Source organism: Sphaeramia orbicularis, chromosome 6 (genome assembly GCF_902148855.1).
Source record: "Sphaeramia orbicularis chromosome 6, fSphaOr1.1, whole genome shotgun sequence".
NCBI classification, from domain to species: domain Eukaryota; kingdom Metazoa; phylum Chordata; class Actinopteri; order Kurtiformes; family Apogonidae; genus Sphaeramia; species Sphaeramia orbicularis.
Genome location: NC_043962.1, coordinates 48,568,314 through 48,591,196, shown reverse-complemented (window position 1 = coordinate 48,591,196; position 22,883 = coordinate 48,568,314). Strand labels below are relative to the sequence as shown.

General features: G+C 37.8%; 2 protein-coding genes across 7 annotated transcripts; one reads left to right on the top strand and one right to left on the bottom strand.

Annotated features, from left to right (window-relative positions):
- The first annotated feature begins 918 nt into the window (after positions 1–918).
- LOC115421261 (vesicle transport protein GOT1B) lies at positions 919–4,724 on the top strand. Its single transcript, XM_030137057.1, has 5 exons — positions 919–1,057; positions 2,857–2,948; positions 3,032–3,210; positions 3,314–3,395; positions 4,281–4,724. Exons 1-5 carry the CDS (start codon positions 1,033–1,035, stop codon positions 4,317–4,319), a joined length of 417 nt encoding a protein of 138 aa, XP_029992917.1. The 5' UTR covers positions 919–1,032; the 3' UTR covers positions 4,320–4,724.
- A 1,768-nt stretch (positions 4,725–6,492) lies between these two features.
- Positions 6,493–9,882, bottom strand: LOC115421262 (spexin-like). 6 transcript variants are annotated; one of them, XM_030137062.1, is made up of 6 exons: positions 9,380–9,882; positions 8,365–8,426; positions 8,225–8,270; positions 8,077–8,136; positions 6,748–6,837; positions 6,493–6,668 (listed from the first exon to the last, which is right to left on the bottom strand). In XM_030137062.1, the coding sequence occupies exons 2-6, from the start codon at positions 8,422–8,424 to the stop codon at positions 6,631–6,633; spliced, it is 294 nt and encodes a 97-aa protein (XP_029992922.1). In that variant the 5' UTR covers positions 8,425–8,426; positions 9,380–9,882; the 3' UTR covers positions 6,493–6,630. The 6 variants fall into 6 exon arrangements, with proteins under 6 accessions (XP_029992922.1, XP_029992923.1, XP_029992920.1 ...); XM_030137063.1 differs by having other exon boundaries at positions 9,384–9,882; XM_030137060.1 differs by having other exon boundaries at positions 8,365–8,475; positions 9,384–9,880.
- Positions 9,883–22,883: the final 13,001 nt, after the last annotated feature.

Here is a 22,883-nt window from a genome sequence, read left to right as displayed (position 1 = left end):
AAGACGTTTGAATGGACATGCGTAGATTACAACAGCAGTAAAACATGCAGAGAGCTCACTCTAAAAAAAATTCAATGGACAAAAACAAGTAACGTACAGCTTTGATAAGATAAGATAAGATAAGATAAGATAAGATAAGATAAGATAAGATAAGATAAGATAAGATTTTACTTCTGTTTTGCTGCATCATTTTCAGAATTTTCTTTTTGATACGTCTTCAACATTGTTTTCGTGTTTAACATTGTTTTTGTCTTTAACATGTTTGTCTTTTTTTTAAAATTAACTTTTTATGATGGCGTAATTAAATTATACATTATTATTATTATTATTATTATTATTATTATTATTATTATTATTATTATTATTACAATAAATATTCAACTGTCTTGAAAAGCAAGATGGCAAAAATGAAAAAATGTAAAGGACACAAGAAGATAAAATGCTGTTAAAGACGCAACAAGACAAACATGATGCAACAGATTAAAATCATAAAAGATGCACATGTTGTAAAAGACATAATAACACATCACATTTTAACTGACAGGTGAGTGCTGTATCAGTGTTGGCTTTTTGGCTGTTTTATGTTCGGCTGTTTTATGTCTTGTTTTGTCACCTGCCCAGGGACTGCAGATGAAAAGTAGTTATTTTTTTTTACTAATTCTGGCATATTCACATGGTATATTTTTCATATAACAATGTTCATAAATTTGCATGGTCCCTATTAAATAAATCAATAAAATAAAAATAAAAACAGATTAAACCATAAAGTTAAAGTAAAAAATATCGATAATGGCATTAAGTAAGACACATTTAATGGCTTGGGCTTCCACAATATGTAATGGGAGTGAGTCTCCTCGTGTCGGACGATCTTCGGTAGACGACGTGGCTGCGTGGCGCCGGAAAACGTTGCGTAGACCGGCGTAAACTGCTAACGCTGTTGCGGCGTCAACACTTTAGTTTAGCATCAAAATCCGCCGGTTCGGGTCTGTACGTGTTCGGTTTGATTTAGTAAATCGTCCAGCAGCTGCAAAAATGATTTCACTCACGGATTCACAAAGTAAGACTAGCCTATATCTGGTGTTTCCGCCGTTCTTTGTCTTTGTAGCGTTTCCTGCGTTAAATGTATGATGTTCGCAGCTCAAACGCAATTGGCTGAAAGTCTGTACGTAACAGGACCCCATTAAGGATTTAAAACAATCATCAAAACATTAAAATTAGGTGTAAAATAAATTTGTATACGGATATATGGATCAAAGTCAACCAAGGAAATATGCATTTAATGTGTTTGTAGAAATAAATATAACAACCAAATTTCCGCTTTTATATCAGAAAATGTGTTACTTTCCTCTTTTTTGTTTCAGTTGCTGATTTTACTTGATACGTGTTTAGATAAAATAATTTCTGATGTATGAAAATGTGGCGACCATTTTATAGTGTCAAAAAAATTTAAAAGAAGAATAGTAGGTTTTATATTAGATATATTAGACCTAGGTTTACAAAATTAATGGTTATAAAATACTGACTCATATTGTGTGCATATTTTAAAACATATACTAGTGTTGCACTGATTGCAGTATTCTTGGTAGATACCTTCACCAACATATAAAATGATATTGTGGCCCATAGCGGATGCAAATGCCGATATTACTATCTGTTTTATTACCTCCGCCAAGGAGGTTATGTTTTTGCCAGGGTTTGTTTGTCTGTCTGTTTGTTTGTCTGTCCGTTAGTGTGCAACATAACTCAAAAAGTTATCGACAGATTTTGATGAAATTTTCAGGGTTTGTTGGAAATGGGATAAGGAAGAAATGATTAACTTTTGGGGGTGATCCGGAAGAAATCCTGGATTCTGGATCACTTTGAAATTTTCGTTAACATTGTGGTAAATGGGGCCAAAATTTTCGTTTCCAAATATCTCGCTTAATTATTGACCAAAACTCATGAAATTTAACTCAGGAATTGACAATGGGGTCCTCTATCACATTTCAAAGGCTGATCCGGATCTGATCCAGAAGGCGGATTTTATTTTAAAAAATAAATGTAGGATTTGTATCACCGATTATGTGGGGAATTTTTGCGCTTGGCGGAGGTCTGCGCTCTCCGAGTGCTTTTCTAGTTTTGTTTTGTTGTTTCCCTTAACAAAGAAATCGTCATTATAATGCAAATACACTATTTTAAGTCTTTCAGTGTTTCATCATATTATCTTTGAATGAACAAATTCAAACCTACACACATATTTGTTTTAATGTAACACATTAGATGAGAACATACATCTGATATGCTGAATGACCGATACCAGCAAATATCAGGCGATGCCAATGTCTCACCGATATTTGCATCCCTTTTAAATATCCCTTTTCACTTCTTATTTTGCAGCTCATTTTGTTATTTCCTAAAAAGAATTTGATATTTATTGTAATAATAATAATGCATGATTTAACTACACAATGGCAAAAATTGACACAAAAATGACACAAAACATAAAATGCTGTTAAGATGCAACAAGCCAAACATGATGTTAGTCACAGTAAGAAGAAAATAATGTTGAAATTACAGCAAAATTAAACTGTTGAAAATGATGCAGCACAACAAAAATGATGCAAGAGATCCAAAAAGACTAAAATAATGCAACAGATGAAAAAAGTAAAAGATGCAAATGTAAAAGACTTAATAAGATGTAAGACCAAAACGCATTACATTTAACGGAAAATGTGAACAGTTTAAACCATAAAGTCAAAGGAAAAATGTTGATTCTGACATTTTGATGAATATTATGATGTAAAAATATATCATGATACATTTCATTATTGTTTAATTGTCTGGCCCTAGTCATAATAATGTCTTTGTTTTTTGCAGAGATTGGGATGGGGCTGACTGGTTTCGGTGTCTTCTTCCTCTTCTTTGGGATGATGCTCTTCTTTGACAAAGCTCTCCTTGCGATTGGAAACGTGAGTCTATCATGAAACCGACAGTTGAATATCTGCCTCATCTGATCTGAAAGTTTTCACTCAGTTTGTCTTTTTTTGTGCAGATTCTGTTTGTGTCAGGCCTGTCCTTTGTCATTGGCCTGGAGCGAACCTTCAGATTTTTCTTCCAGAGACACAAAGTGAAAGCTACCAGCTTCTTCCTGGGAGGGGTGTTTGTGGTGCTGATTGGCTGGCCGATCATTGGAGTTGTTCTAGAGTTGTATGGTTTCTTCCTCTTGTTCAGGTCAGCTCAAATAGAAAGAAAGAGAAGATACTGCTCTCATGTCTCAGATGAATGTGTCTTTTTATTGTTTTTAGTTTGACCTCTTTTTTTGTCTGTGTAACAGGGGATTCTTCCCAGTGGCGGTGGGGTTCATCAGACGAGTACCAGTGCTTGGGTCTTTACTTAGTTTACCAGGAATTCGAACTGTAAGTATTAAATTGTGCTTTAAGTATGTATTCATAGAAAAGCACTATATAAATCTAATCCATTATTATTATTATTATCATTGTTATTATTATTATTATTATTATTATTATTATTATTAGTTTGTGATTTGGCCATTACCATGTTGCTACCATGCTCAAAAAGAGTCAGGAGAGTAGTATAATGAGCTAATGCTATATGCTAGCTTACTGACTGCAAATCAGTGAACTTCATCAAATGTTAATTAAAAAAGTAATTTAACAGTATTTCAGGTGAAATCTGTCGACCATATCTACAGTAAAGTTCTCAATTAAGAAAAAATGTGTTGTATTACATTGTCTGACTTGGTGGGTGAGTGAGTTTTCAGACCAATCAGGGATCAAAGCCCGACTCTACAGACATCAAAGCTTCTATTTGAAGATTCTTTAGTTGATTGCTTACTTGTTGCTGTCAGTGTTAGTTGCTCAAAAACACTCTTTTTTTGCATTATTTTGCTACTCACACTGGTTTATGAATGCATGTGAATGTTTGGTGGTGGTCGGGGGAATGAATAATGGATCTAATGTACACTCTTTGAGTAAGCGTAAATGGAGTAGTGCTACATAAATCTAATCCATTATTATTATTATTATTATTATTATTATTATTATTATTATTATTATTATTAATAATAATAATTTTTTAAGCTGTATTATTACAATCCTTATTAGTGGAAGTGGATATGAAAATTATCAGTCTGTCCTTCTACTTCAGTGCCAGACAAATATTTATCCTTTTTTTTGCTAAATTCTTTATTCATGTTAAAGATATTTGTGTTTCAAGTTTTCATCTGAATCCAGTTGAGTTCTGTTTTTTAGTAAGTCTGTTTTTGTGTCTTTTAATTCCAGCTGGTGGATAAAATTGGAGAGAGCAACACTATGGTATAACAGCTGCCTTTTCTATCGCAGAAGAACTTTAGCATTCCTCAAAGCAGCAAATGTGAATCCAGACATGTTACTGCAGAAAAGAGCCAGAAGATGTTTGATCGCATAATGTTCCTCCTGTGAGAAGGAAATGGTTTTGTACTTTGTGCCACTGGACGTTACCAAGAGATTCCTTTTTTTAAAGACTTGAAGCAGGTCTTTGTTTTTGTATCATTCCAGTTTGTTATTTATGGACTGACTTTGGACCACTGAACTGATCAGTAAAGAGTTACTGAAGATTTGTACATTACAAACAAAAAAGACTGAGTTAAACGTTACCAGAACTGATCAAAGTGATGCTCATCGTGAAGGTGTTTTACTGTAACTTTTGTAAATGCGTACTTGAAATAAAGTGTGCACTTTTTATGAGTTTGTTTTTCTATGTCAGTGACATTAACGTTTAATGACCTAGATCTATTTTTGTGGTCACTTTCAAAGGAATTTTTCTGTACATTTAATCTGTTCCTAAGAGATTTTTCAGTATTTGTTAGATATGACTCATTTAAATAATGAATGTGTCATATCTAATGAAAGGCTGAGAAACTGCATTTTACCTTAATTATTTACATGCATTGATACAATCAGTGGTTCAACAAGTATTAAACATTCTACATCAAAATATGCATTTGGTCTCTGGCTGCTGTTTAGGTTTTTGAGGACTGGGATCCAACTTTGTACTTTTTTTTTATCAGTGAAAATGTTAGTATTAAGTGAGTTTACTCTGGTTTTATTCTGATGATATTCAGGCTGAAAGCTGCAGGTATCCAACTCTGGAGGTGAGTTGGTTCATTAGGATCGACATTAGGGATCTGGCACATGTTTGTAATAAGTCAGTGCTGCACATCACAGCAGGAATAATTCTAAAACAAAACTAAAAGATGTAACAATTTCAAAAAAACAAATATAAATGCAAACAGTGCTGCTGCAAATGCTTTTGACGGAGAGGTTATGGTCAAAGAAAAAATATTTAGATCCCTATCACTTATATTCCCATGCATATGAACCGTATCAACTAGAACAGCAGTCAATCAGATCAATGCAACACAGATCTATACATCCAACAGTGATGTCCACTGTTCTCAATGTGCATCACCTTTACAATAGTCATTTGTTTTAATATTGAGTAAAGGATTTTAATACTTCTTCCACCTCTCTAAAGTCAACCACACAGATGCCATTTCAAGCAATTTCAGAAGTAACTTTCCAGTGTCAGAGTTCTAATGGAGTTGAGGGCTCCATTGTCTGAATCATTTGGTTTGATATTGTCATAAAACTCAGTCTGAAGCCAGCTTTCTGTCTTGACATTCAGACGTAATGAGATTGGTTTAATATTATTTTAAGTTCTCATTATTAAACAGCCAATGACCAGTAGATGTGCTCTCATAACACAAAGCAGGTACATCGTGCATAAGACACTGGACAGCAACAAAAGAAAAACATCTGATCTTCACCAAATCAGGCTGGTTCCAAATCTCAAACCAGAATTTCTCGTGTTCATAATTTGGAGTGATGAACATGTAAAAAAGACACATTTTCTAAACTTGTGCCAACACCACTTATTGAGCCTGCACATTCTGAAGGTAAGTTGTGGTAAATTGTCTAAATGTACTCCTAGATATGAGCATAACACTCTATGAATAGTAAACCTCTGTATTAGAGCCCATTAGACTGAATCAGAGCTGTTCCAAAATATTTCAAACTGTCTCTTGTGGTTGTGGCAATTTCCTGCTGTAGGTCCAACAGTAATCACCATCCTGTTTGGGTTGAAGCACCTGGGGTTCTTGCACTGATATTTGTGTATTTATTTGCAGCATGTATAAGAAAAATGTTCAGGATGGTTAGAATTTTTATCTTACTGTAAATGAAGGTGCCGTGGTTGAATTTATGCCTGTGGAGAGGTTTTACTCTCAGATTGGACACCATAATATAGAGTCCGACTGGGCTGATTGTGACCTTCGTTTAACCCAAACATCAGGTTGACAGTGTGATGATGTTTGAGTGATAACTGTGGTGTTAATTCATCACTGTGTGGTGTGAATGGCTTAATTGTTGCCCGGAGCTAATTAAACCTTTTATTTTTTTCTTTTAAACAAGTTGTAAAATGATGTGTGACAGTCTAGATGAAATGAAACTCAGAGGCCTTATATGGAGCATTTAATTAAACACTGAAGTCCAAGCAACAAAAGGCACACAAGAATAAGACAAAATGCAACAAAAGCAGAAACAGGGAAGAGGAGGGTCCAAGTGACGACTCTTAAACCGACTGAAAACAGGTTTAGAAGTAATTCAGCTCCTCATACGGATCGTGTCCACCTGGAAACAGAGATGCATTTACAGAAACTGAAAGTGGCTCAGATGGTTTCAAAGTCTGTTAATAGTTGCAGAGTTTTACCTTCATCCATGATTTGCTGCAGAAGATCCAGAAAAGAGGAAGCAGCTGATGATGTTCCAGCTTGTGGATCACTGTCATGGTTGAGAGTGACTGCACAAAAACAAACAAATAAGAAAAATAAGAACATGTACAGGCAGAATTAACTGATACTGAAACATATACCAAGGAGAGACAGTGGCCTTTTTTGTTTGATCAGTTTTTAAAAAAATTTCATTTATTTAATTTTTATTTTTGCATTTTCATGGTGTCTGGGTATTGAAAATCATACATTTCATTTTAAACTGTATGATTGTGATTATTATTATTATTATTATTATTATTATTACTTTCATCTGATCATATAAAGCAAAATATATGGTTTCTGTTTTTCATATTTAATCTCACATAAGGTGTAAATGTTTGTCTTTCCTGTCTAATGTTTCAATTTGTTTATCCCAAGCCTTTATAGCTTGAGGTATTGACTTTATTCACATTTTAACCTGAAACCATGCTCTACTTGAACGATTGCTCCTGTAAACATGGTTTTATATATATATATATATATATATATATATATATAGTATATATATATATATATATATATATATATATATATATATATATATATTTATTTATATATATATATATATATATATATATATATTTATATATATATATATATATACTGTATACATATATATATATATATATATATGTATACTATATATATATACACACACACACACACACACACACACACACACACACACACACACACACACACACATATATATATATATATATATATATATATATATATATATATATATATATATATATATATATATATATATATATATATATATACTTATGATGCATATTTATTTATTCATCATCTGAACCTGCTTTTTGACATATGAAAAATAAGTGCAGAATAAATGCAGGTTGAATGTCCTGTTGAGCCCCCTGGAACGAAAACCTCTTATTTTGAACTAAAAATCACACATTATCTCTTAAGAATGAGTTTTTATGTCTCTGCACTTTCCTCATTTATCTCTCTTCACTAATAGAGAATTGTAAAAAAAATTCTTCATGAAAAATATAAAAAAGAGAACACAAACTGATTAAAATAGATAATTTAGTGGGTATTTCATGATTCCATTATATTGTTTGATTTACTGTAGTTTTGAGAAATTATTTTGGTTAAAATTTCCACAGAGAAGAAAAATTTAAATACGTCTGAGTAGTTATGCAGCCAATGCAGTGGTCATTTCTTTTCTTTTAAAAATAGATTCATTCATTCAATTCATTTTTTGACATTTCACCATTATGGAGATGTTTCTGACTCACCTACTTGTAAAGTTTCCCCTTCATCTCTACTGCTTCGCTCTAATATTGAACGATGTCCTTCTGTTTAGAAAAACAGACAAAATATCAACATTTGTATTTTAATAAGAACATGATTCATAATTGCTATGTGTTCTCTGTGATGTCTTACGTGCTCCTTTTAGATACAGTATAGCCTGAGGGGTCCAGTTTCTCCGCTGGAAAACATAAGTGAGAAACAAATTGATGCATTAAATTGAAAGTGATTTAATTAAGTTGAAACATGAAATGATTTTTCCAGCTCTGACTCACATGAGGTGCACTCCAGCAGTGAGAAATCAATGTCAGCACAAGCATTGTGACAAGAGCCATCACTGAAGTATAAATAATATAAATATAAAATATAAATAATAAAAAAATAACTTGAGAGAGCACAAGATGTGTCAAAAATGAAACTATACAAGAGAGAGTCAAAAAGTTCTCAGACAAATGTCAAAAACAAAGACTATGTCAAAGACAGCCCCAGCAATTCTACAAAGAAAGAATCTACTGATGGAAACATACAGGGGTTGGACAAAATAATGGAAACACCTTCACCTCAAGATGATAATGCCCCAATCCATACAGCTAGAATTGTTAAAGAATGGCATGAGGAACATTCTAATGAAGTTGAGCATCTCGTATGGCCGGCACAGTCCCCAGACCTCAACATTATTGAGCATTTATGGTCAGTTTCAGAGATTCAAGTAAGACGTCGATTTCCACCGCCATCGTCTCTAAAAGAGTTGGAGGGTATTCTAACTGAAGAATGGCTTAAAATTCCTTTGGAAACAATTCACAAGTTGTATGAATCAATACCTCGGAGAATTGAGGCTGTAATTGCCTCAAAAGGCGGACCTACACCATATTAAATTATATTTTGTTGATTTTTTAAGGTGTTTCCATTATTTTGTCCAACCCCTGTAGATTGCAAAAGTGTTTGGACTCTAATGGAGCTTGTAGAAAAATAATTTTGTTATTTGATCAATAAACTTTTTTATTACATTTGTCTGAGAACTTTTTGCCTCTCCTTCATATCTACAGTAGTCAAGTCAGGTTATTTATAAAGCACATTTAGCTCTGCTGAGATCAGACACACAGATAAAAAAGAGAATTAAGAGCAGAAAATCACAAAACGAGCATCAAGGAATAAATGAAACGCATTAAAATAGTCTTATTGCACTGAAATAAAATCAACCATTTTTTTTTTTAATTTCTATCGTCTAACAGAAACATTCTCAAACTGAACAAAACCTTCATATTATAAATGAACAAACAGTATCATAACCTACCGTTGTTCCTTTGTTTCTGTCTTCCTGTAGCTTCACCTTGTGTTATAATGTTTTTTCAGTGTCGTTTCCTGCTGCCGCAAATAATGTACAAACCATCACAATTTGCTGTTATTATACAGTCGTTAATGACTCTCAGTCACGTGACATGTTTTATTTCCAGACTGACATGTGGTGTTAATCTGTCGCCTCTCATCCATCACTTCCAGACTCCTACTTCTCAAAAAGACGACTCTTCACAGGATCAACACATGATAATGTCATCGTGAAATTTTATGAATGAGCTGTGATGACAGCATGTCAGGGTTCAGATCTGAGACCAGCAGGAGGTGGTTTGGTAAGACCTTCTGATATGTAACAGCAGGAATCCATGACTATTTCAGATCAAGTTCCTCCAAGTCAGAATTTCAACCTACTACCTATGAACATTAACAGAGAAAATCTATATTATTCACATATTACACAGAAGAAAGCATCCAGGATCAAAGAGGGGATTCTCAAGTGGATACTCAACCCTTACAGACCTAAAACTATATTTGTCTGACTTCAAAATCATTTTCCTCTACATTTATCCTTGATTTATCACCATGTATTAAAATATTATCCTCTACATTTAGCAAATAATCATCTATCTATCTATCTATCTATCTATCTATCTATCTATCTATCTATCTATCTATCTATCTATCTATCTATCTATCTATCTATCTATCTATCTATCTATCTATCTATCTATCTATCTATCTATCTATCTATCTATCGATCTATCGATCTATCGATATAGATATAGGATTAGCAGTTTGAAAATTATTAAATATTTTAGATCAGCAGATGCTTTGGTCATGGTCAATAGCATGCCTAACTATGTTTAAGTCTTTAAAGGTTAAAGTTCATACTTATTCCTGCTACATTTAGTAATTTAAGATTTTTATTTCTCATCTTAAATGTAGTTTTGCCAAGAATAATCTATCAGAAATAGCTATTAATAAGAGTGTTATTGTGGATGTATTAAATACCATTCTGACAAATAAAAATAGGAGGAATGTCCCTGTATCTTACCGGCATGTTCTGTCAAGACTCAATAACAAGTTGAATTTGCGAGGTTGTTAGGTTCTGCCGCTATGTTAGTGTTAGTTAGTATGTTAGTTAGCAATCTCCCAACAGAAGTGGGTGGTACTTTCACCGGAATAGAACTCAAGTAATTAAATGAAAGTTCATATATGACTTTCCATCTCTAAGCATTTCCATGTTAAAAGCCATCAAAATATGGACCATTATAAGTAAAGGCAAATTTTTAATATTTCAAATATTTGTTAAAAATTTTAAATCCGAATTTCTCAAAATTGTGAATAGAATGTGTAGACAATGTCCCAAGGAAGCTACATAATAAAAAAAAGAAAAAAGAATCCAACCAGTAGTTTCATCAGAGAAGATGTTTGAAGAAAAGCTAAAGAAGACAGTGACAATGCTGGACACAGTGCCTACATAATAGTTCATTGCCAATTGGCCGGTGAGCCAATAAAAACACTTTGTCCACAGGAAAAATGCGTCAATGCTTGTATAAGTTGAAAATGTATGAGTATCTACTAAAATAAACACTGATATGTATATTTTAATGTGATATTAATACTTAATTAGTAGTGAGTCATCAGGGTTTCATCATGTTACTGTTGTTTCTGCTGGAGGTGGAATTAGACTCAATGACCTCAATAAGAAATAGTGGAAAAGAATGGAAAATTCAAATTAAAAAAAGTACTTTTAAAAGTGATCATATATATATATATATATATATATATATATATATATATATATATATATATATATATATATATATATATATATATATATATTAGGCCTGTAACGGTAGACAAAATTTTCGGTTTGGTACATTTTCGGTTTTCAAAGCCTCGGTTCGTTTTTCTTTCGGTTCGGTACGGGAAGAAAGAAAACCCCTCAAAATGTCTATTAATGCATTTATGAATGTTTTAACATTTTCCCCCCAATTTTTGGAGACAATAGAATACAGAAAAACAGGAATAATATAATTCTGCTGTTATAAATCAAATAGAAAATAAAATAAATTATTAATATTACTAAATGTATTTTAAACATTAGTATTGCACTTTTCCCTGAAAGGTAGTTTCAAACAAACAAGAAAAATCTAATCACAGTTCTGTCAGTTCACATTCTGCATAAAAATAACATAAAAATTCCACATCAAGTGCAACATTAACAGGAGGACAAACTGGTATTCTGTTTAAACAAACTGAAGAGAAACATTGACAACACAATGAACCAAATTATGTATTTTAGGACAGACAACAAACTGTTTAGAACACTGTGTGTATTTCTGTGTGCCTGTGTGCACGGGGGATTTTTTTTTTTTTTTTTTGCACAGTTATATACCTGGGGGTGCGGTCTATAACTAATGTAACGAACGCTGTCGTGAAACGAAAGTGAAACTTTATATACTTTCAGTGTTCTATTTATTCCTCTATTATACAGCATGCATGATAGACAGACAGACAGACAGACAGACAGACAAACAGACAGAGCTAGTGTAAGTGTTTTAGAACTACCGTAGTTCATAGGGGCCCAACAACGTCCGTCTTATTAACGTCTGTTTCCTCGTTGTTGTCTTTCACCTGAACCTGAACTGATCCAAACTGGACTGTACTGATGGTGGAGGGTCTCCAGTCTCTTCCTTCCAGGTTCACACCATATTTTATTTTTTTTTTTTTTAACCTTATATCAGCTGCTATTTGGTATTTCGGGTCAATGTGTGCGTCCTTCAATATGTCCGTGTGAAACTTGCGCGGATTGCATCCGAACTGCATCGAACGACGTCTTTCGTTCCTTTTTCTTTTTCTCACCATACCACAGCTGTGTACCGAACCGAACAGGTGTGTACTGAAACGGTTCAGTACGTGTACCGTTACAGGTCTAATATATATATATATATATATATATATATATATATATATATATATATATATATATATATATATAAAACTTTTAATAATAAAAGTGATAATATCAAAATGCACTTTGACTTGCCTACCATTACAGATAGTACCCAGATAGCAAAGAGACACTGGGACGGATCTGGAACAGAATCGCTGACCGATTCGGCCCGAAACCGTTTGGCGGATCTGGCCCATTGTCCAAATGCACATCGGGCCAAAACAGGTACGGCTCCGCCAAACGGATCTTCTACAGAAGTGGTCCAGCTCTGGCCCAGTTCCGTCCCAAATAGCAAAGAGATACTGGGACGGATCTGGAACAGAATCGCACCCCGACATGGGCCGAAACCGTTTGATGGATCTGGCCCGGTGTCCAAACGCACATCAGGCCAAAACGGGTACTGCTCCGTGAAACAGATCTTCTACAGAAGCGGTCCAGCTCTGGCCCATCTCCATTGTGCTGGAGTCTCCCGCATTCCAGATGCATTTCAGACCCGTTTGCCAGATTGGTGCGAGACCCGTTAGCCCTGTAGAAGATCCGTTTTGCGGAGCAGTACCTGTTTTGGCCCGATGTGCATTTGGACACCGGGCCAGATCCGCCAAATGGTTTCGGGCCGAATCGGTCAGCGATTCTGTTCCAGATCTGTCCCAGTGTAACCGAGCGTCTGGAAGATGAGCCCTGACGGCATGATGTGTAAAAAGGATGACAGTTTTAACTTTGGAGGCATTTTATTTCCTCACAGCACTGTCTTCAACACCAGCATGAACAACCTGTGTTTTTACACACATAACACACTTCCTGCCTTCACAATAAAAGCACTCTGTATTACATACTGTCAGTCCGCATGAAAAAATCATCTATAAATCAGCAGCACAGAAACATTGCTTATACCAGCATCTCTTTGCTCTCTGGGTTATGTATGGAATTATTATTGTTGTTATTATTATCACCATAACTATCATCATTAACTGGCCTAATATCTGTTGTCGTTGTTTAGACTATATGCAAAATACCAAGATCAGATCAGTCTAGACAGGTCATGAATTTGCAGGGGCTAATACCTGACTGTGGAAAAATTAAGACCAAAAATTTCTATATGCAAATGAATGTATGAAGCTGAATCAAGGATGTAGTCTATGTATCTGTTTAACTTGGCTTACTTTTTAGTCTGAATCATTGTGTTTGTCTGTACAACTAGATCTTCAATCAAGAACCAGTCCATGTAGATGAAACAGTTTTATTTAACGCTTGGCCATATTAACAAACACATGATGAAAAAATTTAAACAACTGATAGAACACAGCAAATTGGTGTCACAACGGGGGAAATGAGAGGACTCAAGTGCACGGTACTGAAGGGAAAAAAAAAAAAACAAGTTTATTAAACATAAATGAAAACTAATCAACGGAAAACACAAAACCTGGGTCAGAGTCCGTAGAGGAAGATGGATGAATGTCTGGGTTATGGAGTGGGTGATGGAGACGAATGGACCAGCGCTGCATGGCTGCAAACCTAAGCCTTAAATAGGCTGGGAGGTGATTGGCTGCAGCCACGCAGCGCCAGCAGGTGAGTCAGATAATGGGTAAATGAGGAGATGCAGAGAGGGAGGAGCTGAGGGCCACACAGGCACAGATCATGACAGGACCCCCCCCTCAAGGGATGGCTCCTGACGTCCCCAGAGATATGAAAAGCCCCTACAGAGACCAGGGCATCCTGGAGTGTAGAGGGGATCCGGGCAAAGGGGGCATCCTGGCAACGGGGTGTGAAAAACCTCCCCGGCGGAACGGTGTGGAAAGTCTCCCGCTGGAATGGCATGGAAAGCCACAGGGCAGACGGCTGAAGAGCCTCCGGGCAGACAGGCCGAAGAACCTCAGGGCAGATAGAAGAACCTCCTGGTGGAACAGCATGAAGCACCTCCGGGCAGGCAGGCTGAAGAGCCTCCAAGTGGAACGGCGTGAAGAGCCTCCGGGTAGACTGGCTGAAGAACCTCAGGGCAGACAGGCTGAAGAACCCCAGGGCGGACAGGCTGAAGCACCTCCCGGTGGAACGGCGTGAAGAGCCTCCGGGTAGACTGGCTGAAGAACCACAGGGCAGACAGCAGAAGAACCTCCTGATGGAACGGCGTGATGAGCCTCTAGGTAGATGGGCTGAAGAACCTCGGGCCAGGACGTGGAAAAACCTCCAGACCAGGATGTTGTAACCCCTCCGGACCGGGCCATGGAGAAACCTCCAGACCAGGACGTGAAAAACCCTCCGAAACAGGACATAGAAAAATCCCCTGGTTTGTGGACCTCCAGGGCTGTGGCAGACAGGACTCTAGCTGGATTAAGGATGTTGACTGGAACTGAATTATGGCTGGACTCATGACTCTGACTGAGACAAGGCAGACCGGACTATGACTGGACTACAGACATCAACTGGAATTGGACTATGGCTGGACCCATGACTCTGGCTGACTGAGACAAGGCTGACAGGACTACGGACTCTGAGACTGGGCTGAGGGGAACACGAAAAGCGAGACCGAGACGGGGGAACACAAAAAGTGAGACTGAGACAGGGGAACACGAAGAGCAAGACCGAGACGGGGAAACACAAAGCTGCCGGACGGAACTGAACTTCAGGAACGCTGCCGGACGGAACCGGACTTCAGGAACGCAGCCGGACGGAACCGGACTTCAGGAACGCTGCCGGACGGAACCGGACTTCAGGAACGCTGCGCGGACGGACAGAACCGGACTTCAGGAACGCTGCGCGGACGGACGGAACCGGACGGACAGAACCGGACTTCAGGAACACTGCACGGATGGACGGACCGGACTTCAAGGGGGGAAACTACCAGACGGCGTACTAGCCTCCGGGTAGTACTAAGGAAAAGGGGACTGAGGCCAGGCAGTGGGACATGGGCAGACAGGCACAGAGACACGGACAGGCAGAGAGACAATCTACAGTACTGAACTGAAGAGAAGGATGAAATGGAACTGAAGAACTGAACTAAGGAGAAACTGATCTGAGGAGAAGAACTGAACCGAAAAAAGAGGAAAAGGGGCAAAGTGAAGAGAAGAACTTAGGAGAAGACCTGAATAGATGGGAAAAACTGAAGATATGAGCTGCGAAGAAACAGAGCTGAACTGCAGGGGAAAAGGACTGAACTGCAGAGACAGAAACTGAACTGTAGGAGAAAAAGGCTGAATTGCAGAGAAACAAAGATGAACTGCAGGGGAAAAGTTGAACTGCAGGGGAAAAGATGAAACTGCAGACAGAAACTGCAGACAGAGTATAAAGACAGAGACTGAAGACAGAGACTGAAGGCATGAGTTAAAGACAAAAACTAAAAAATATAAACTATGACACAAGCTAAACACATGAGCTAACCACACAAGCTAAAGAGAAATGAAGGACCAGGAGAAATGACAAGCGAACTGAAATGATAGGGGACAAAAGCTCTACAACAGACAACATAAGGAACGCAGGAGGAAGAAAAACAAAAAACAGAGAACATGAAGCAGGCCAAAGGTCAAGAAATAACGAGACAAGAAAATAGAAATCTCATGAATGGAAAACAAATGACAAAACTACTAGTCAAAGTACCGATGGCATAAAACATGGAGGCTGAAGAAACACAGGGAACATATAACACACATGGACTGCAATAAACACACATTGACTAAAAAATTCACACCCACTGAGAAATACACACACACTGACAGAGAGAGACCGGGAGGAACGAATAAAACAGGCAGAACAAACAAACTAACATGGACAGACAGATCAGAACTAATGAACTCACTGAAACCATTAGACACACGAAGGAAAAGACATAAGAGAAGAACCCGGACACCACGAAGACCCAGGTCCACACATGGAACAGGACGCTGGAAACACGAGGCAGGAAACGGACGAGAGACAGAGACGCACCGGAAAAACAACACGGGAGGAGAGCCCGGACTCCACATGGTCCGGGGCCCCACATGACATGGGAACGCTGGTAATACAAGGCAGGAAACAAACAGGGGACAGAGATGCACTGGGAGAAAAAACCGGGGTGTGCACCCGGCTCCGGGACCTCCCGAACCAACCGGCATGGAGGAGACCGAGCCACCGGCGCTGAGGGCAAGGGTGGAGACAAAGGTAAGTCTCGGAAAAGCCGGATATGGGGCAAGGAAGCGCAGAGCGACGGTACAGAAGAGAACTAAGGAAAGGCGAACGAAACCAGAGATAAAAAACTAAAACACGGAGAGACGAAAAAACGGGTCCCTTCAGTACCGGCTGAGTCCAGGTATGGCTGGTCCATTCTGTCACAATGGGGGAAATGAGAGGACTCAAGTGCACGGTACTGAAGGGAAAAAAAACCACAAGTTTATTAAACATAAATGAAAACTAATCAACGGAAAACACAAAACCTGGGTCAGAGTCCGTAGAGGAAGATGGATGAATGTCCAGGTTATGGAGTGGGTGATGGAGACGAATGGACCAGCGCTGCATGGCTGCAAACCTAAGCCTTAAATAGGCTGGGAGGTGATTGGCTGCAGCCACGCAGCGCCAGCAGGTGAGTCAGATAATGGGTAAATGAGGAGATGCAGAGAGGGAGGAGCTGAGGGCCACACAGGCACAGATCATGACAATTGGGACAAAAACTTAAGTGACTGTCAAACTGACTGGAAAAGCCCGAAAACAAAAACTTAATGCCTGGCTCAGCGTTGACGCCTCTCTCCCTCTCCTGACGTCTGCTCCGTCCAAACCATCTTCTAGCTGCTGACTCCAATGGTGGCGGATCTGGTGGAGCCACATTTTCTCACAGCACCTATAATGTAAAATAGACACAAACAGAGTGAATATTTTTTCAAATAATTTTTCAGGTAAGCCAATAGCTGCCTTTGAGTATGTGACAGTGGGAAGAGCGCATAAATGACATAACTGTAATGCTCAGAGTACGAAAACTGAACCCAGATGCACGACCCAGAGACAGACTGAAAAGTTCACAGTGTTTAATAAACACCAAGCTCACTGACAGTTCAATGAAAATGATAAAGTACAAAATCTTGAGGATAATGGTCACTGGGTTCTTCTCCGGGTGAGTACGCCGGACCGAAGACGAAAACCCACCGTCCGGTTCGGTAGAACTCGTCGGTATCCCGACTGGGGAGAAGCAGAGGGAGGTCAATGGCAGAACCAGGTCATACACGGGTAGGCAGTCAGACAGGCAACAGGACACAGGGATCAGGCTAGCTCATGTACCGTAAAAACAGGCATATAGGTCGAACACACGATGAGTCAGAAGAAGGCTGAAGTACAGACAGGGATCAGGCAAACAGGCAAAAAACAGAGATGGCAAACCGGGTCATACAGACAGACAGGATCCAAAAAACGCTGGTAGGTAACACACAAGGCGATACGAACTGGCGACAAACAAGGGGAAAGACAGGGCTTACATACACAAAAGGGAGGGAAGACAATGAGACATAGGTGGAACAAATTAGGGCGGAGTCAGGTAATCAAGAGCCGGTGGACACAATCAGGGAAAGGAAGCAAAGACACCAGACAAGACACACGAGGGAAACTTAACAAAATAAAACAGGAAATGACAGACAACATAAAAGACAGACAAACCAGACTATCGTCTGGAGGCAGGCTTGACAATAACAGATTGAATGAATATGTAACAACGCAATTGTGTGTGTGCTGGGAGGCGAAAATGTAAATACAGTATATTCAATCCAACCCCCCCCACACACACCCACACACACCCACACCCACACACCTTTAAAATGAAAAATGAATGCATGAATGAGTCATGCAATACCTTCTATGACTAAACTCCTCCAACGTTACATTTCCATGTGTCTGGATCATTCAGCGCACTGTTACCATTAGTGCCAGTGTACCCCACAGCAGTTTCTACAGTGTATTGTCTCCAGTAGCGCACACAAAACCCTTATTTAAATAGGGCGGTCTGCAAGACTTTGCACCTGTTGTTATTTGCGCAATCTTTGTAAATCACCCTCAAACCACAGTCCAGCCCCACACGCAAAATTGTGCAAGCAAATTACTACACTCAAATTATGGTCTTCATAGATCTGGCCCTTAATGTCCAAAAACTGCGATCAATCATCAACAAATTTATTTAATAAATTGTCTGTCTGTTTGTCTGTGTGCGTGTATCTTAAATATGAAAAATCCATCTAATAAATGGTAATGATAAGTAACCTTTAACAATAGAATAGAATAAGAATAACAAGTCCATCTGTAATCTGTTGATCCGCCGCTGTTTTCTGACATGAAACTACTTTAAGCTTTTTCTCTAATGTGCGCCTGATAAAGCTTAACAGGACAACATCCATAATATTAGGGTTTTCATTTTGATTTTAGGAGTGGTGAGAGTTGACATGATTAGATATGTTCACACAAAATTTGGTGACGATCATAGTTTTCAGACATTAATCCACGTTCAGCTTTTTTTTTACTTTCACAGTTTTAGACTGTTCGTCTGCAGCCCTGTTATATGACCATCATATAGCTTAGCATAGCATGTTAGCTAATAAAACGGATGCTAATAGTAACTTTGGTCACCACATTACCGTGTAATGTGTGACTGAAGTTCACCTCTTAACTAGCATTTGGCATCCATATGCGCCTCAAAACTCACTACACAACATTACTATAATTTTTATTTTCAATCGTTATTCAATAATTTACATTATTTAATCATTATTTTTCATCAGACACAGTCATGGCAGCTTTCCCCTTTCCAGACTGTAACAACCGACTATTCTATTAAAACAGACATACAACTGACTGAGGTGAACAGAGTTATGTTCGGAAAAAACTGTTACACCAATCATCATACTAGTTTGACATACTTTGAATCAAATACAGCAAATCAGAACAAAAAAAAATCACAGTATTCATCTATAGTGTGGAGTGTGTCCATGCATCGGCATCCGGATGACAGTGGAGCTGGACAAACTGAACCAGTGAACTTCACTGAATGGGGTAGACTTAATGAAACAACTAATAGATTTTTTTTTTTTTTTTCTCATTCCTTTATTCAAAAATGTGATTACTTATAATTAATTATTCAATTATGAGGCTTTTTATATTTAAATGGATTTATTTACTATTATTAATTCCAAAAGGTTTAGACATATCAGAGGACATATACCCCCGTGATTTTTTTTTTACTTGTTCCATTCCATTAAATTCCGGCGCTGCTGGCGTAAACATGTAACACTGATGTGGGCCAGGTCCGTGTACCCGTCCTGAGACGTAACCAAATCCCGCGTTCACACAGTTTCGATGCTTCATTTCAGCGGACTGGCAGGAATGTCACATTTCCATTGAGTTACCTCCAAGGGATAAAGCGATTTAGGGACGTGGCCGTGATTGTCATTATTGATCATCTATGATCACAGATCATAGATCATTGATAGGGGTAACCCGTGGGACCCATGGGTGGGGCTGGGGTGGGTTAAGAAAATGTCACTTTATTTGGGGGTTGGAGCGGCTCAAACAGATACATCAGATCCAATGAGCTGATGATGCTGCTGCTGCTGCTGCTGCTGATAGTGATGATGGAGGAGGTGACAGCTGACTGGTCCCCTCCCCCCCGTCCGTTCGCTGACCACCCCCACCCCAGTCCGACAAAGGAAAATATAATACTTTTCTATAGCCTTTGTGCTTTTTATCTTAATAGAATATTTCATTTGAATAGTCAGCAGAGCCTTTAAAAAATATGTGTAAAAGTAAAATGAGGCGCAGTGGCCACAGATTTGCATCTGACCACTTTGGACATTGAACTAACATGGGGTTTAAAGCTTTACTGTATGAACAACACATACACACATGTGGTGTTTATGACGTTTGCCTTGCACTATGTTCATGTTGTTCATTGTTCTATATTCATTACACTATACAGTATCTGATGTGCATTTATTGCCTACTGCTATTGTTTACGGCATCCATAGAAAAAAAAAATGTGAAGACCTACCTGTTTCTCATTCTAGTTCTGATATTTCATCCATTCCTCACATTCAAGCCTTAAACAAATTCCAAAAAAAAGTTGGGATAGGGACAGTTTATGGGTAATAATGAATTAAATAACTGTTTTGCTTTTAATGGGTGATTGTGATCAATAATATGGTCCAAAAGCAGCATCTAGGTTTAGTCCTTCAGGAGCAAAGATGGACTGAGGATCGGGGGTGTGTCGACAAATGCATAAGAGAAGGATTTAAAACAATGTGCCTCAAATAAAGATATGAAGAGATCTGGAAACTTGACAGAAGTAAATTTCCCCCTTGGGATCAATAAAGTTCATCTATATCTGTATCTAAAGCTGGGTTGGGATTACTGTAGAGAACCTTTGTCCAGCTCTATAATCTGAAGTTAAAGACACTAATGCCAATATGTCAGGTGTTTGATTATTACTGGCTGTGTATTACTTTCCAGTGTTTTTTTTTTTTTTTTTTTTTGCATAGGTATATGTGTAAGTATGAAGTATGAAAGGGTAGGACTAAATAAGTGCTTACTTCTTCCCACTCCCTTTCAAGTATGTAGAGAAACAGTCTGCTTTGCTTTCTATTTATTATTATACTTCTGTTTGCACAATTGATTGATTGAGTTCTTGAGGTGTCTGTCCTTCCTACATGTTTGAAGCAAATTACTAACAAACTGCTGAGCCTAAAGGACACCTTAATTGTGTCCACAAGTGTTGTGGACTTCTCTGGGCTTGGAGGCATCTGCGATGAAAACATGGATCAGGCTCCAATATATCAAGGATGTTTGGGAAGAAATGCAACTGAAGGATCGTCCAATGGCCTGGCTAAGGAAGGGGAGGGTGCAGGTTCTGGGCTAGACTGAAAAGCCACTTTTACACAGAGATCCTGGAAAAAAGGTGAGATGGTGATCCCGCCTTTTTTCCACCAGTGACCGATTTCCACAGCCAAGACAAAGGAGTAACAGAGGTGAGATAGGCTGGACTTTTACACAGCGGACCTGTGTTCCGGAATGAAAGGGGCGGTGACGCAGCGCAGCGTATAGTGCGTGATGTATAACTTGCACGTCGGAAATACCCTGAGCATAGCAGTGTTGCTAACCTCTCCAGAAAATAAAATAAAATAGAACTAAAATAAAAAATAAAATGAAATATGTTGAGTTCAAACAAGAAATTAAAATCAAAGTACATTTTAATATCGCTGCTTTGTTTTTAATCTGCTTTTTCTATATCTGAGGTTGTAGCAAAGAAAAATGTAACAGTTGCATCTGTGAAAACCTCATAATTGTCACATACCTCACAGTGACACCTCCTAAGAGTGCTCAGGAAATATAACCTGGAAGAGAAGTTGTTGTTGGTTTTCTATTGAGCCATCGTGGCGAGCATCCTGGCGTACTGCATCTCAGTGTGGTATGCTGGGAATACAGCAGAAGACAGGAGAGCTCTGCAGAGGGTGATCAACACCGCCCAAAAGATCGCTGGCTGCCCCCGGCCCAGCCTAGAGGACATTGCTAGCTCTCACTACCACAACAGAGCTAGCAACGTAATCAAAGACATATCCCACCCCACTCACCATCAGTTTGACCTGTTGCCCTCTGGCAGACATTACAGGTTCCTCAGAACAAGGACAAATAGATTCAGTTTCTGCAGACAGTTTCTCCCCAAGAGCTGTCACCACACTTAACTGCAAATAATAATAACTCCAGTGTTCTTTCTGTACAGTCAGTTCACTAAATGTATCCTATTGCAATCACTTTCAATAATGTGCAACAACTCTGTGCATGTGTATTATGTGCATATAGTCTTGCAATAATCCCCTGTTCTTACAATAAAAATGCAATATTTATGCCATGTTTAGTCAATATTCATTCAAATACAAATGCACTGTTTTTATACTTTCATAGATATACACTGTTAATATTGCTAATATTCATAGATATACAGTACTATTAATATTGTAAATAGTGTGTCTATTCATATTTTGTCTATTCCTATTTTATTTTACCTAAGTTCTATTCTTATTTGACTTTTGTAAAATTGTATTTTCTATTTTTCTTATTTTACTTTTTTGTGTGTAAATTTATACTTGCTCTATTCTTATTTACTGACATATTAGTTTTTATTCATATTGTTTGCACTGACTGGAGGAGCACTCCTAATTTCCTTGAGCGCACAATGACAACAAAGGCTATTCTATTCTATTCTATTCTATTCTATTCTATTCTATTCTATTCTATTCTATTCTATTCATGCAGAATATAATTGTAAATATGTATAAAGTCTATAGAGTTTTACTTACTATTAATATTATTTTTTTTAATATATTGTTTGTCTTTTGCACTATCTTTATACATGCACATTTTTTTTTCTTGCACTTTATTCTGTTGCTGCCTTAACCAGTAAATTTCCCTGTTGTGGGATCAATAAAGTCTCATCCAGTCTAATAACTGCTGTGAAAGTTGTTATCCTCTAGTAAGACTGTAATGTCATCTCCTTATAACCTCTCTTTTTCTATCTTTGTTTATTCCTTTCACTGCTGAATAACACATGCA